This window comes from Aquarana catesbeiana, linkage group LG01 (genome assembly GCF_042186555.1).
Source record: "Aquarana catesbeiana isolate 2022-GZ linkage group LG01, ASM4218655v1, whole genome shotgun sequence".
NCBI lineage: Eukaryota > Metazoa > Chordata > Amphibia > Anura > Ranidae > Aquarana > Aquarana catesbeiana.
In genome coordinates, this window is record NC_133324.1 from 474,893,876 (window position 1) to 474,906,204 (window position 12,329).

Consider the following 12,329-nt stretch of genomic DNA (forward strand, 5'->3'; position numbering starts at 1 on the left):
CAATAGGAATTCTCACTTCTGCCCTCCAAAAACTAAACAGGAAGTGCAATGTGATCCCACTATTGTTGGCAAGGGCCTGAGTATAGGCTATAACAAGGAAAGCGACAATAATAGTCCCATTCTAACTGGATATCTTCTTTATTCCTTTTAACATATACAATTCATCTCTAGGGTAGTCTCTCTACTCATTGACACTTTGACTAATGAACACACCTTGTACACTCCACCTCCCAACATTTTCAGATGGGAATGAGGGACACCTATTAGCAAAAGTATGTAGGCATAGGACACGCCCCCTACCACACCCCTTTAAAGGTGAATTATACAAAAATAAATAGCTAAACCCACAAGTGTTGTGTTTTTTTTTTTTTTTTTTTTTTTTTTTTTTTATGCCACTACTATTCCTTTTATATTGGCTTTTGAAATTTACAAATGTAGCAATTTAGAAATTGGATGAAAGGTTTAGCACCTGGGAAACACTTTTTGAAAGATAAAAAGTGCATTTTATATACAACTATATAGATCAGACCAAAATGAGGGACAAATGAGGAGGAAAGAGGGACAAGAGGGACTTTGTTCCCAATGAGGGACAGTCCCTCGAAATCAGGGACAGTTGGGAGGTATGCGGCAGTGGTTACTTAAATCTACACTCACAATAGAAATCAATTCCTTCCTATTGTAAAATGTGTACATTGCCCCTAGAAGCTGGTAAAGAGAGTTGGGACAGAGGCAAACACCATTTAATACCATGAATTTAAAGCCATTTTAGATTGTTTATCCACTTGACCTTTGGAAGATTTATCCTCCTTCATGACCAGGCCATTTTTTTGGTATACGGCACTGGGTTACTTTAACTGAAAAATTGCACGCTCATGCAACGTTGTACACAAACAATATGTGATTTTTTTTTTTTTTTTTTTTTTTTTTTTTTTCCCACACAAATAGTTTTGCTTTTGGTGGTATTTGATCACCATTGGGTTTTTTATTTTTTGCCCTATAAACAAAAAAAAGATCAAAAATTAAAAAAAATATTTTTTACATTTTTTGCTAAACCAAAACCTATCCAATAAAAAAAAAAAATCAAATTTCTTCATAAATTAAGGCTAATATGTATTCTGCTACATTATTTTTGCTAAAAAATATACTGGAATTTTTTTCTTTTTTTTTCTTTTTTTTTTTTTTTTCTTATACTAGTAATGGCGGCGATCAGCGACTTATAATGGGACTGCGATTGTATGGCAGGCAGTCTGACACTTTGTCGGAACTGAAGCGACGTAATAAACCACTTCCAGGTTCCTATTTGTTAGGGAGGATCAGCGGACGGACATTCCCTGGTCTTCTCCCTCTCTACTTAGTGACTCCCAACATGTGGTTTCCAGGCCCCCTTGTTCAGGGGGGTCCTTAGAAGCGATCCGGGAGCTGTACAGCCACCTAATCAATTGTCAGCATTACACACATTCTTGGCTCCTTTAGTATAACTGATGTGTAATTATATGTGTGTATGGGTATATGGCAGTTAGAAGTGTATGCTTAAGCGCATCATTTTTATTGGCTAGGATATTCATTTATTTTAACCACGCTTTTTTTTTTTTTTCTTGTTTTTTGTTTTTTTTGTGTAAATTATGCTAGTAATTTCCTCTAAATACAGATTTGGGACATTTTTTTATGTTCCTGAATGCTGCTCTATAATACAAATCTAAATTCCACAATGTGCATGGCCATATTGGCTGAAATAGAGCTACATTAAGAAGCATTAGAAAAAAATGTGTTTTCTGCCTGTGTACACTTTTATAATGAAGTCAGGATGTTATGGCTCTTTGAAGAGAAATCTTTTTTCACTTTAACAGTGTGACACCTAGTGGTCATACAGTATATTATGTAGAAAAAAAGTGTTACTGTAAAAAGTAAATGTGCGATGAGAGAGATACTGGGGCTATAGTGCTGGAACAGAGGAAAGATATTACTACCTATTCTATTGCAGGGGAATTTTGATTTGTTTAGACCCAACATGGTTTCTTTAAAGTATTCAGGACAGAAAGATTGCATTCTTTTGTCAAATGGTGATGACCCACATCCATATATAAGTAGCAGTAAGCCAATCCTCGTATGAAGAATGGAACTTAAAACATTGGTTAATGCAATTACTAAGTATTTTAATGAGATTATAATTATTAATGAGAATAATTTTGATAGAAATTGGTGCAGAATACTAAAAAAGACATTGGACATAACAGAGTCTGACCTAATTCTGTGTTGCTTTCTCTGTTCGTTACCTATTTAGAGGGCTAACACTACTGACAGATTAAGTCACCCAATTTATCTTTTTGTCTTCATTTACGGTTATAATTCTAAGAATTTAAGCACCAATAATACTGTTAGGCCACTTTCTCATATGTACCTTACAATGATGTATGGTAAAATGCACATTTTACTGCATGTTAACAGTGAACATTGATTCATGGGTATATGCATGTGTGCATTGTGGTGTGCTGTATCATTTCAAATGATATACCAATGCACATCACATTGTGCATGTAAAATAAATATATATATACTCTCTCTTTCTGAAACATTTGCAAACTCCGAGAGGCATAGTTGCTAAAAATGTCCCTGGTGCAAGTGCGTAGGAAAAATGACCCCAGGAAGTGAATGGGGGATATATATATATCTCCTAAAACCGCACAATGGGACAAATGCAAACCTACTGTATAAAGTCTAAAGGGACTATTCCCTCATTTGCCCCTCTCTCTATACTGTATATCCATAATGCCCAGTTTATTCATTCCAGCTGGGACTACAAAACCATATATTTATTTTAAAGGGAATTGATTCCACAAGAAAATACAATAAGATTAAACACAAATTTATATATAATTTTTTTTTTATACTAAATATATTTCCAAGCAAACAATAATTTGTAGAGCATGAATCTATGAGCCATTGATAGCTTATTATGGATATGGACTGAATTAGTCTACCCATGTACACCAGTAATGCAGTTAGAACATCACAATCCAATACTTAATCATTCTGCAAATGGATTGTGACACACTCGTTTCGACTGGCTATATGTTTATAGAGTGAGAAATCGCTTCTATCATCGGGAGAGCTATAACATCTCTTTAGAAATATTAAGTTACCCAGTCAGTCAGCTAGAGGGTGCAGGATGTGCCACATGGCTTCCTAAAACATGGATGTACCACATGGCTTTGGAAATCTTGCATGGTCACCAGCCATACTTTTGCAGGCCAGATTTATACCTTTCCCTCTTAAGTCAACTTTTTATGGTTCTAACCCGGAACAAATGGGAAAGGGGGAATGGTTGGGGAGAACTGTTATCCTGTTCCTGCAGTTTGGGATTTTGTGTGGAATTTGGTGTATTAAATTATTCAACGGAGTCCAAATAGCTTGCACATGGTGGGACGATGAAAGTCAGCAGAGATTCCACTCATTTACTAAGCTCTGGCGCAAATTCCCTTGCTGAGTGAAACTGCACTCGCAAAGTGCACAGTCTATCTGCCTCCAGTAAATCAAGTCCGATTATTTGACGACTAACCTTTTGAAAGTACTTCAAACTCTTGTTTTGTTCTAACATTTGGAATGAATGGACTTTCCTGAACAAAGCACATCTACGCTGTTAGAAATCCAATTGTTTTGGAAATATTGTCCATTCTGTTGCTTTGAATTTTCTTGTCCCTGCGGTTGAAAACGAACATCAATTTGACCCCACTAACAATTAGAAAATTGACTGATTGTCCTTTTTTAAAATCCAAAAAATTTGAATGAAATTCTACTAGTTAGTGTAGGGCCCATAGTGACCATTCTAATTTTAGTTTCTGGAGGCAGTACAGTGATTTAGGAACTCAGAATGGTGAGTTCGAGAACATATGATACTAAATATGACCAATTGTTCAGTTAGCTAATATGTTTTGATCTATCTAGGCAAAATCGAGAAAGTAAGGACTTCATCTACATCAAAAGCAGAATGTTCCCCAACACCACCCGATGTTCTACTAGAAGATGCCACTGCCTCCCAGCGTCCAAGAAACCTCATGCAAACGCTTATGGATGATTTTGAGACACATAAAAGCAAGAGGCGTGAGCGAGTGGATGACTCTACTGTAAGTTCACTGACAGACATTTTCAATCTTAGAGCAATTAATACCTGAAAAAACATACAGACACCGAATGTACAGTAAGAAAAGCTATAAATCCAAGTAAGCAAAAAACACCTAATAACCGTACAATGTATAAACAAATGCATAATGTCAGTAAAAGTGACATAAGGCATTTGTTTGGAGAACATTGTTTAAATCAAAATCTTGATCATATGATAGCTGACTTTTTACACAAAGTGTAATATAAACTTTAATATAAATGTTCATATAAATTTTTACAGCAATGTCTTATTTTCATTATTGTGTAACATTTGCAAATGATTTCAGTTCAGTATTTTTTTTTTTCATTTTGCTGCATTCACTGAAAACATTTTATGGCAGTGGAAAACACATTATTTGCTGTGTAAAAGTTAACCTCAAGAACAACACAAGCTGACAGTTACATGTGTACTCTCCTCATAAATGCAGGCAAAATGGACTGCCCATAGTTTGAGCTTTGGCATTTTAATTTTAAACCACTGAACAGATTTGAATAGGATCAAGTGCTATGTGTACAGGGTCCCCAAGACTATTAAACTTCTGTTGATACAGCTTCTTTATGCTTTTCAAATAAACATTTGTCCTTAATGAGACACTGTCATCAAGTAACCGTGTTCGGGCTGCTCACAGTGGCGTCTTGTATCACATTAGCCATTGATTAATGCAGAAATTGAGTTTTAGTGATACCCTTTACCCAAGCTTTCAGAACCCCTTAGGCCTCTTCTTTCCTTTCAATTCAAATGCAAAACGGAATTGCATGAAGCCTGAGGATGGAAACTAAGAGATCACAAAAGCTTGCATCTTTAATCATTTACAGTAGAAGGAAAGGCTACATAATATACACCTGTTAAATGTTGCTTCCTCATTGCTCTCAAACTTCCTGCATACATTTTCTAATACATTCCCATCTGAATAGCTTTTTTTTTTTAAAGATCTATGCATGACCGCAAAGCTTCAGGCAATCTGTGTGTCCTGTGGAGGTCCACCAGCATCCATCCCTCCCACGGCATCCATAACTCCGATAGGACCTTGTTGGAAATTCCGACCATGTGTGGGCTCCATCACACATTTTCCATCGGAATTTCCGACACACAAAGTTTGAGAGCTTGCTATAAAATTTTCCGACAACAAAATCCGTTGTCGGAAATTCCGATCGTGTGTACACAAATCCGACGCACAAAGTGCCGCGCATGCTCAGAATAAATTAAGAGATGAAAGCTATTGGCTACTGCCCCGTTTATAGTCCCGACGTACGTGTTTTATGTCACAGCGTTCAGAACGATCGGATTTTCCGACAACTTTGTGTGACCGTGTGTATGCAAGACAAGTTTGAGCCAACATCCGTCTGAAAAAATCCATGGATTTTGTTGTCGGAATGTCCGATCAATGTCCGACCGTGTGTACAGGGCATAAGGGGTTGTTGGCTGGAAGAGAGTTTAAGCCCACAACCACAAAGAAAAAGGGTATTGAGCTGGAGCTTTGCAGTCAAGTGATTGCATAGAAAAACATTAAAAAAGAGAAATAAATGAAGAAGCAGAGGTTCTCCTTAACTACTTGCCGACCAGCCTCCATGTATTTACTGCAGCAATGTGGCACCATTGCATGAAACGATGAACCAGTACACTGTTTTGTTCAATAGCCACTAGGTGGCTCCACTGGGGGGGGGGGCGCGATCACACCGTGATTGGCTAGTGGGGCTGTCAATCAACTGGTCCAGCGGACCCAATGTCCACTAGCCACCCACAATCATTCCTGGGAGAGGGAGAATGACGATCTGCCTATGTAAACGAGGCAGATCACCTTTCTGCAAGGAGACAAGATGGAGATCTTGTGTTCCTGCTAAGCAGGAACCTGGATCTCTGTCTTTCCCCAATCAGAGTAAGCACACTTAACCCTTTGATCGCCCCTAATGTTAACCTCTTCCCTGCCAGTATCATTAGTGCAGTGACAGTGCTTTTTTTTTTTTTTTTTAGCACTGATCACTGTATTGGTATCACTGGTCCCCAAAAAGTTTCAAAAGTGTCAGTTAGATATCCAGTTTGTCCGCCGCAATGTCGCAGTCCCGCTGAAAATCGCTGATCGCCGCCATTACTAGTAAAAAAAATAAAATAAACAAAAATTCCATAAAAATATTGCATTGTATGTAGACGCTACAACTTTTGCGCAAACCAATCAATATACACTTATTGGGATTTATTTTTTTTTTTTTACTACTTTATTGGCCTAAATATTATAAAAAAAAATATTTAATTTTTAAAATTTTGTATTGGCTATGTTTTATAGCAGAAAGTAAAAAATATTAGGTTTTTTTCAAAGTTGTCGCTTTTTTTTTTTTTTTTTTTTTTTTTTTTGTTTATAGCGCAAAAAATTAAAACCACAGAGGTGATCAAATACCACCAAAAGAAAGCCATTTGTGGGAAAAACACATACATTTTATTTGGGTACAGCATCGCACGACCACGCAATTGTCAGTTAAAATAACGCAGTGCCATATCACAAAAAATGGCCTGGTCAGGAAGGTTTCCGAAAGGGTTCAGATGTGGTTTACAGAAGCCAGTAAAGGGTATAACTTAACTGCCAAACCTTCAGGCACATAAATAAAATATTTAGAATTCGCACTTACTGATGCTGCCCTTGTAAAAGTAATTTGTTATGCATTTTTTGTAACGGCTCTGTAGTTTGTGTCACTCTGACATTTTCTGAAGTGTTGAGAGTTTTTGTACCAGATAGCCTACACTGCTACCTCCCTCCCAGCATTGATGATACCAGGAAGCCTGGCTGTTGCCTGTGAGCCCTCCGGTGTTCTGAAGCAGCACATTGTCTCTGCTTGTGCCAGCCATCAGAGCTTGCTGCTTTCACTGATAATGTGTAGATGCTGTCCCACACATACACAGGCCCAGGTTAAAGAGGCTTCACAGGCAGCAGTCAGAAACCCTTTTGACATCGGGTTCTAGATGATGTACAGCACTATGTAAACCATTTTAGGCAGGCGTGAAAAAATGCCTTCAATTAAGAATACTTAAAAAGTAAAAAAAAAAAAGTTTGTATAGTTTTTTTAACCAATTCTCAAAATGGAAAGTAAAATGAACAGAAGAGAAATCAAATCAACATTTGGTGTGACCGCCCTTTGCCTTCAAAACCGCATCAGTTCTTCTAGGTTCTGACTTTACATCATTTCTTCACACCTTCCCTAAAACATTTGCACAGTCTAATCTACTTGAGTTTCCATTATTAAGAATTTTTTGAGTTCATGATTTTTTAACGCCTCTAACATTTTTTGTTTGTGATTTAAAACTCCACTTAATATTAGGAAGAAGCTAATTTATCAGGCATGTCAAAGAGACGCAGAAAAAGAATTAACCAGATCAGATTGTCCATTAGTTCACAAATTGCAACTTGTTTTGTAAATTTTGATCAGATGTATTACAATACAAAATTCAGATGTGCTTTTCACTTGCATTTTAAAATAAATGAGTGTTTAAACATGTTTCTTGTACAGTGTCTTTAACACTTCAATAATACATTAACATTTTAATCAGTATAAAATATTTCAATAATGTCTAATGCAGTGTAATTCTGTGTTGTGGAAAAATTAACCATCAACATGTTCTTCTTTCTAATTATTTAGAAATTATCTTGAAGAATTTACGAAAGCATGTTATTACCAAACACCTTGAATAGGATGAAAGGGCTTGGCCTCCCTGCTAAAAGATTGTCTTACATCTAATGTGCTAGGTTTACTGTTATCTGTCACCTGTCAGTATCTGTTTAGTGCACTAACTTTCTTCTTTTCCTCTCTCTCTCACCAGTACACCAGTAAATTACTGTCTTACAGAGTTACTACTGAGGTACCTGTGAATTGCCTATCTCCACTGCAGCATGCATATCCTCCAATGCATGGTTTCCTCCACCCCTCATTTCTTGTTCCATCTTTGTGTCATTACTTTTGTTAAGTCCTATAGATATTTGGGGATCCCATTATAATCTTCCCTTCCTCCAAGATTATATACGTATTCAGGACCAGTTTTATAGGCGAAGCCATGTGAGTTGCCTTAGACCAAAAACTCTCATCTTCTGAGAGCCTTACCCAGTCTGGACAGGTTTGAAGGCTTTTAGGCTTATACCTCACTTTGTGAAACTGGTCTTGTATATGTAGGTATTGTAAATGTAGGCATTTATAACATATTTGTTCTTAATATGTATATTTTTAGTATGAAAGGATATAAACTTTGGTGTGAACAGATGACGACAAACCTTGTGTGTATGTGTGTGAGAGAGATAGATAGATATATCTATCTCACAAAAGTGAGTACACCCCTCATATTTTTGTAAATATTTTATTATATCTTTTCATGTGACAACACTGAAGAAATTACACTTTGCTACAATGTAAAGTAATGAGTATACAGCTTGTATAACATTGAAAATTTGCTGTCCCCTCAAAATAACACACAGCCATTAATGTTTAAACCGCTGGCAACAAAAGTGAGTACACCCCTAAGTAAAAATATCCAAATTGGGCCCAAAGTGTCAATATTTTGTGTGGCCACCATTATTTTCCAGCACTACCTTAACCCACTTGGGCATGGAGTTCATCAGAGCTTTTACAGGTTGTCACTGGAGTCCTCTTCCACTCCTCTATGATGACATCACGGAGCTGGTGGATGTTAGAGACCTTGTGCTCCTCAACCTTCCATTTGAGGATGCCCCACAAATGCTTAATAGGGTTTAGGTGTGAAGACTTGCTTGACCAGTCCATCACCTTTACCCTCAGCTTCTTTAGCAAGGCAGTGGTCGTCTTGGAGGTGTTTTGGGGTCGTTATGTTGGAATACTGCCCTGCGGCCCAGTCTTCAAAGGGAGGGGATCATGCTCTGCTTCAGTATGTCACAGTACATGTTACCATTAATGGCTCCCTCAATGAACTGTAGCTCCCCAGTGCCGGTAGCACTCACGCAGCCCCAGACCATGACACTTCCACCACCATGCTTGACTAGGCAAGACACACTTGTCTTTGTACTCCTTACCTGGTTGCCGCCATACACACACTTGACACCATCTGAACCAAATAAGTTTATCTTGGTCTAATCAGGCCACAGGACTTCCAGTAATCCAAGTCCTTAGTCTGCTTGTCTTCAGCAAACTGTTTGCAGGCTTTCTTGTGCACCATCTTAAGAAGCGGCTTCCTTCTGGGACGACAGCCACGCAGAACAATTTGATGCAGTGTGCGGCATATGGTCTGAGCACTGACAGGCTGACCCCCACCCCCAACCCTTCAACCTTTGCAGCAATGCTGGTAGCACTCATACATCTATTTCCCAAAGACAACCTCTGGATATGACGCTGAGCACGTGCACTCAACTTCTTTGGTCGACCATGGCGAGGCCTGTTCTGAGTGAAATCTGTCCTGTTAAACTGCTGTATGGTCTTGGCCACCATGCTGCAGCTCAGTTTCAGGGTCTTGGCAATCTTCTTATAACCTAGGCCATCTTTATGTAGAGCAACAATTTCTTTTTTTCAGATCCTCTGAGTTCTTTGCCATGAGGTGCCAAATTCCGGTGACCAGTATGAGAGAGTGAGAGCGATAAAACCAAATTTAACACACCTACTCCCCATTCACACCTGAGACCTTGTAACACTAACGAGTCACATGACACCGGGGAGGGAAAATGGCTAATTGGGCCCAATTTGGACATTTTCACTTAGGGGTGTACTCGCTTTTTTGTTGCCAGAGGTTTAGACTTTAATGGCTGTGTGATTTATTTTGAGGGGACAGCAAATTTACACTGTTATACAAGCTGTACACTCACTACTTTACATTGTAGCAAAGTGTCATTTCTTCAGTGTTGTCACAGGAAGACATATAATAAAATATTCACAAAAATGTGAGAGGTGTAATCACTTCTGTGAGATACTGTATGTGTGTATATATGTGTGTGTTTATATATATATATATATATATATATATATATATATATATATATATATATATATATATATATATATATATATATATATATATATTTCAGGTACTTGTATAGCGCCGTCAATTTACGCAGCGCTTTACATATACATTGTACATTCACATCAGTCCCTACCCTCAAGGAGCTTACAATCTAAGGTCCCTAACTCACATTCATACATACTAGGGAGAATGTAGACAGGATCCAAGTAACCTACCAGCATGTCTTTGGAATGTGGGAGGAAACCCACGCAGGCACAGGGAGAACATGCAAACTCCAGGCAGGTAGTGCCGTGGCTGGGATTCGAACCAGCGACCCTTCTTACTGTTAGGTGAGAGTGCTACCCACTACACCACTGTGCTGTGTGTGTGTATATATATGTATATATGTATATATATATATATATATATATATATATATATATATATATATATATATATATATATATATATATATATATATATATAGCAAAAGGAGAGGCTTAACTCTTACCTTTCCAGTGGGAAGTGAGTCATCACTTTCTTCAAGCGTTACATCCTCAAGGAGAATCTTCAGCATCTGACATTTTGACTGTGACACATACCTGCAACCCCGTTGCATCTGTTGCCCCTTGACACAGTATTGACATAGGAGGTGGCAGAAGAAACCACAGCAAACAGTTGGAGACCAGGCTTCAGATACACCTCGAAGCAGAAGATTCTGCATTAAGGATCTTCTTTTGTTAGCTGCTTTTTTAAAGTATTTTTTCATAGACCGAACCCCTTTTACAACTTATTTAGGTATTTTTTTAAACTGGCAACTGGCTGGAAAATTGCTGGCTGTAATCTGACTGTTAGCTTAATTTTTGTGCATGCATTGCTGTGTGTGTGTGTATAGATATAGATATAATATACAGAATGGACACAGTTGTAAAACTGATCAGCTCATAAGGGCCCATAGTAGATCTTTGTCTTAAAAAAAGCATCCATATCTATCACAGGACGTACTGTATATGCTTTTTTTTTTTTGGGGGGGGGGGGGGGATTTATTATTTTTCACATTTTGCAGTACAAAAATCAAAGGAAGGATATATTAAAAAAATAAATAAAAATTAAAAAAAAAAATAGGACGAATGCAAACACTCCTATGTATGACAGTGAACGTCTAAGTGCGAACTACAAAGGTAACCTGAGCAACTTTGTTTGCTGTTGAGGTCACATGAACAATGTAAGATTCAGTGTGGGGCCAGGCCTAGATTGGGCTAGGTTTCACATGATATGATATGAATACCGTAAGTATGGGCAATAGGGGTCTAGGGGCCTGTCTCAATGTAAGGTGGCACTGTAAATCCGTGAGGGATCCCATCAAACAGGTTCTAAGGAGACCTCATAATACTCAAGGGGGGTAAATATTTACAAGGGTTCAGGGGGAGAAGGACTCAGCTGTAAGCAATATGGTAATATCAAAGAAAAGTTTATAGCTCCTGGTGCCCAACATTCAGCATAGCCATGACATCAACCCGATTAGCGAACTAATGTATATGCTTCTTAGAGATATGGCCAGGAAGAGCCAGTTAGTGTAGCTGCGACAGTAAGTTGGAAATAAATCAATTTTACAAGCTCAGATACTGTGAATTCATTCTTTTGTAAATGATTTGTCTCTGTACAAAACCCCACTCTCTAATGCCTAATTTAATTTGGGACCATGAAATAAAAGCTAGCTGTGGCATTTATTATGTTATAAATACCACATTTGGTCTTCTACAAACGTTAACATCTCCAAAACGTGAAAACCAAGCTGGTCATGAAGCAGGAAAGCCTGTTCGACATAAAGTGAGAGCATAATGTGATCCAAATTGATTTTCAAGCATATAGATCATTGCATCAGACCCCAACTAATGTAAATATCAAAGTTGTTTAAGCAGGATTTTCTAAAAGGGTTTGGCTTTTCAAAGAATTACTGGGGGTGTGAGGACTTTATCATGGATGTCTAATTAGTGTTTCTAGGAAACTATGCACTGAAGAAGTGAACAATTTGTTAATGAATAATGCACTGTGCATCTATAAACTGAACAGTGGATTCTAAGGTAGTTAGTAGACAGAGTTGCTGTCAGATTTTGACATGCAAGGTTATCCAGCAGTACACACTGTTATGCAAAGTGATGTATTTTTCATAGCAAACCTATTCTATATAAGAGAAGGACTGTAATTTTGGCATTTGCCAAAAGATGTT

General features: G+C 37.8%; 1 protein-coding gene across 4 annotated transcripts in view; it reads left to right on the forward strand.

The window, feature by feature from the left end:
- Positions 1-12,329, forward strand: part of PALM2AKAP2 (PALM2 and AKAP2 fusion) — a 511,246-nt gene that overhangs the window by 491,420 nt on the left and 7,497 nt on the right. For 3 of the 4 annotated variants that reach the window (XM_073591310.1, XM_073591304.1, XM_073591323.1), the window contains 2 exons: positions 3,943-4,121; positions 7,967-8,005. In XM_073591310.1, coding sequence (XP_073447411.1) covers positions 3,943-4,121; positions 7,967-8,005 — 218 coding nt within the window. The remainder of the gene's footprint in view (positions 1-3,942; positions 4,122-7,966; positions 8,006-12,329) is intronic. The other variant, XM_073591317.1, reaches the window with a different exon arrangement.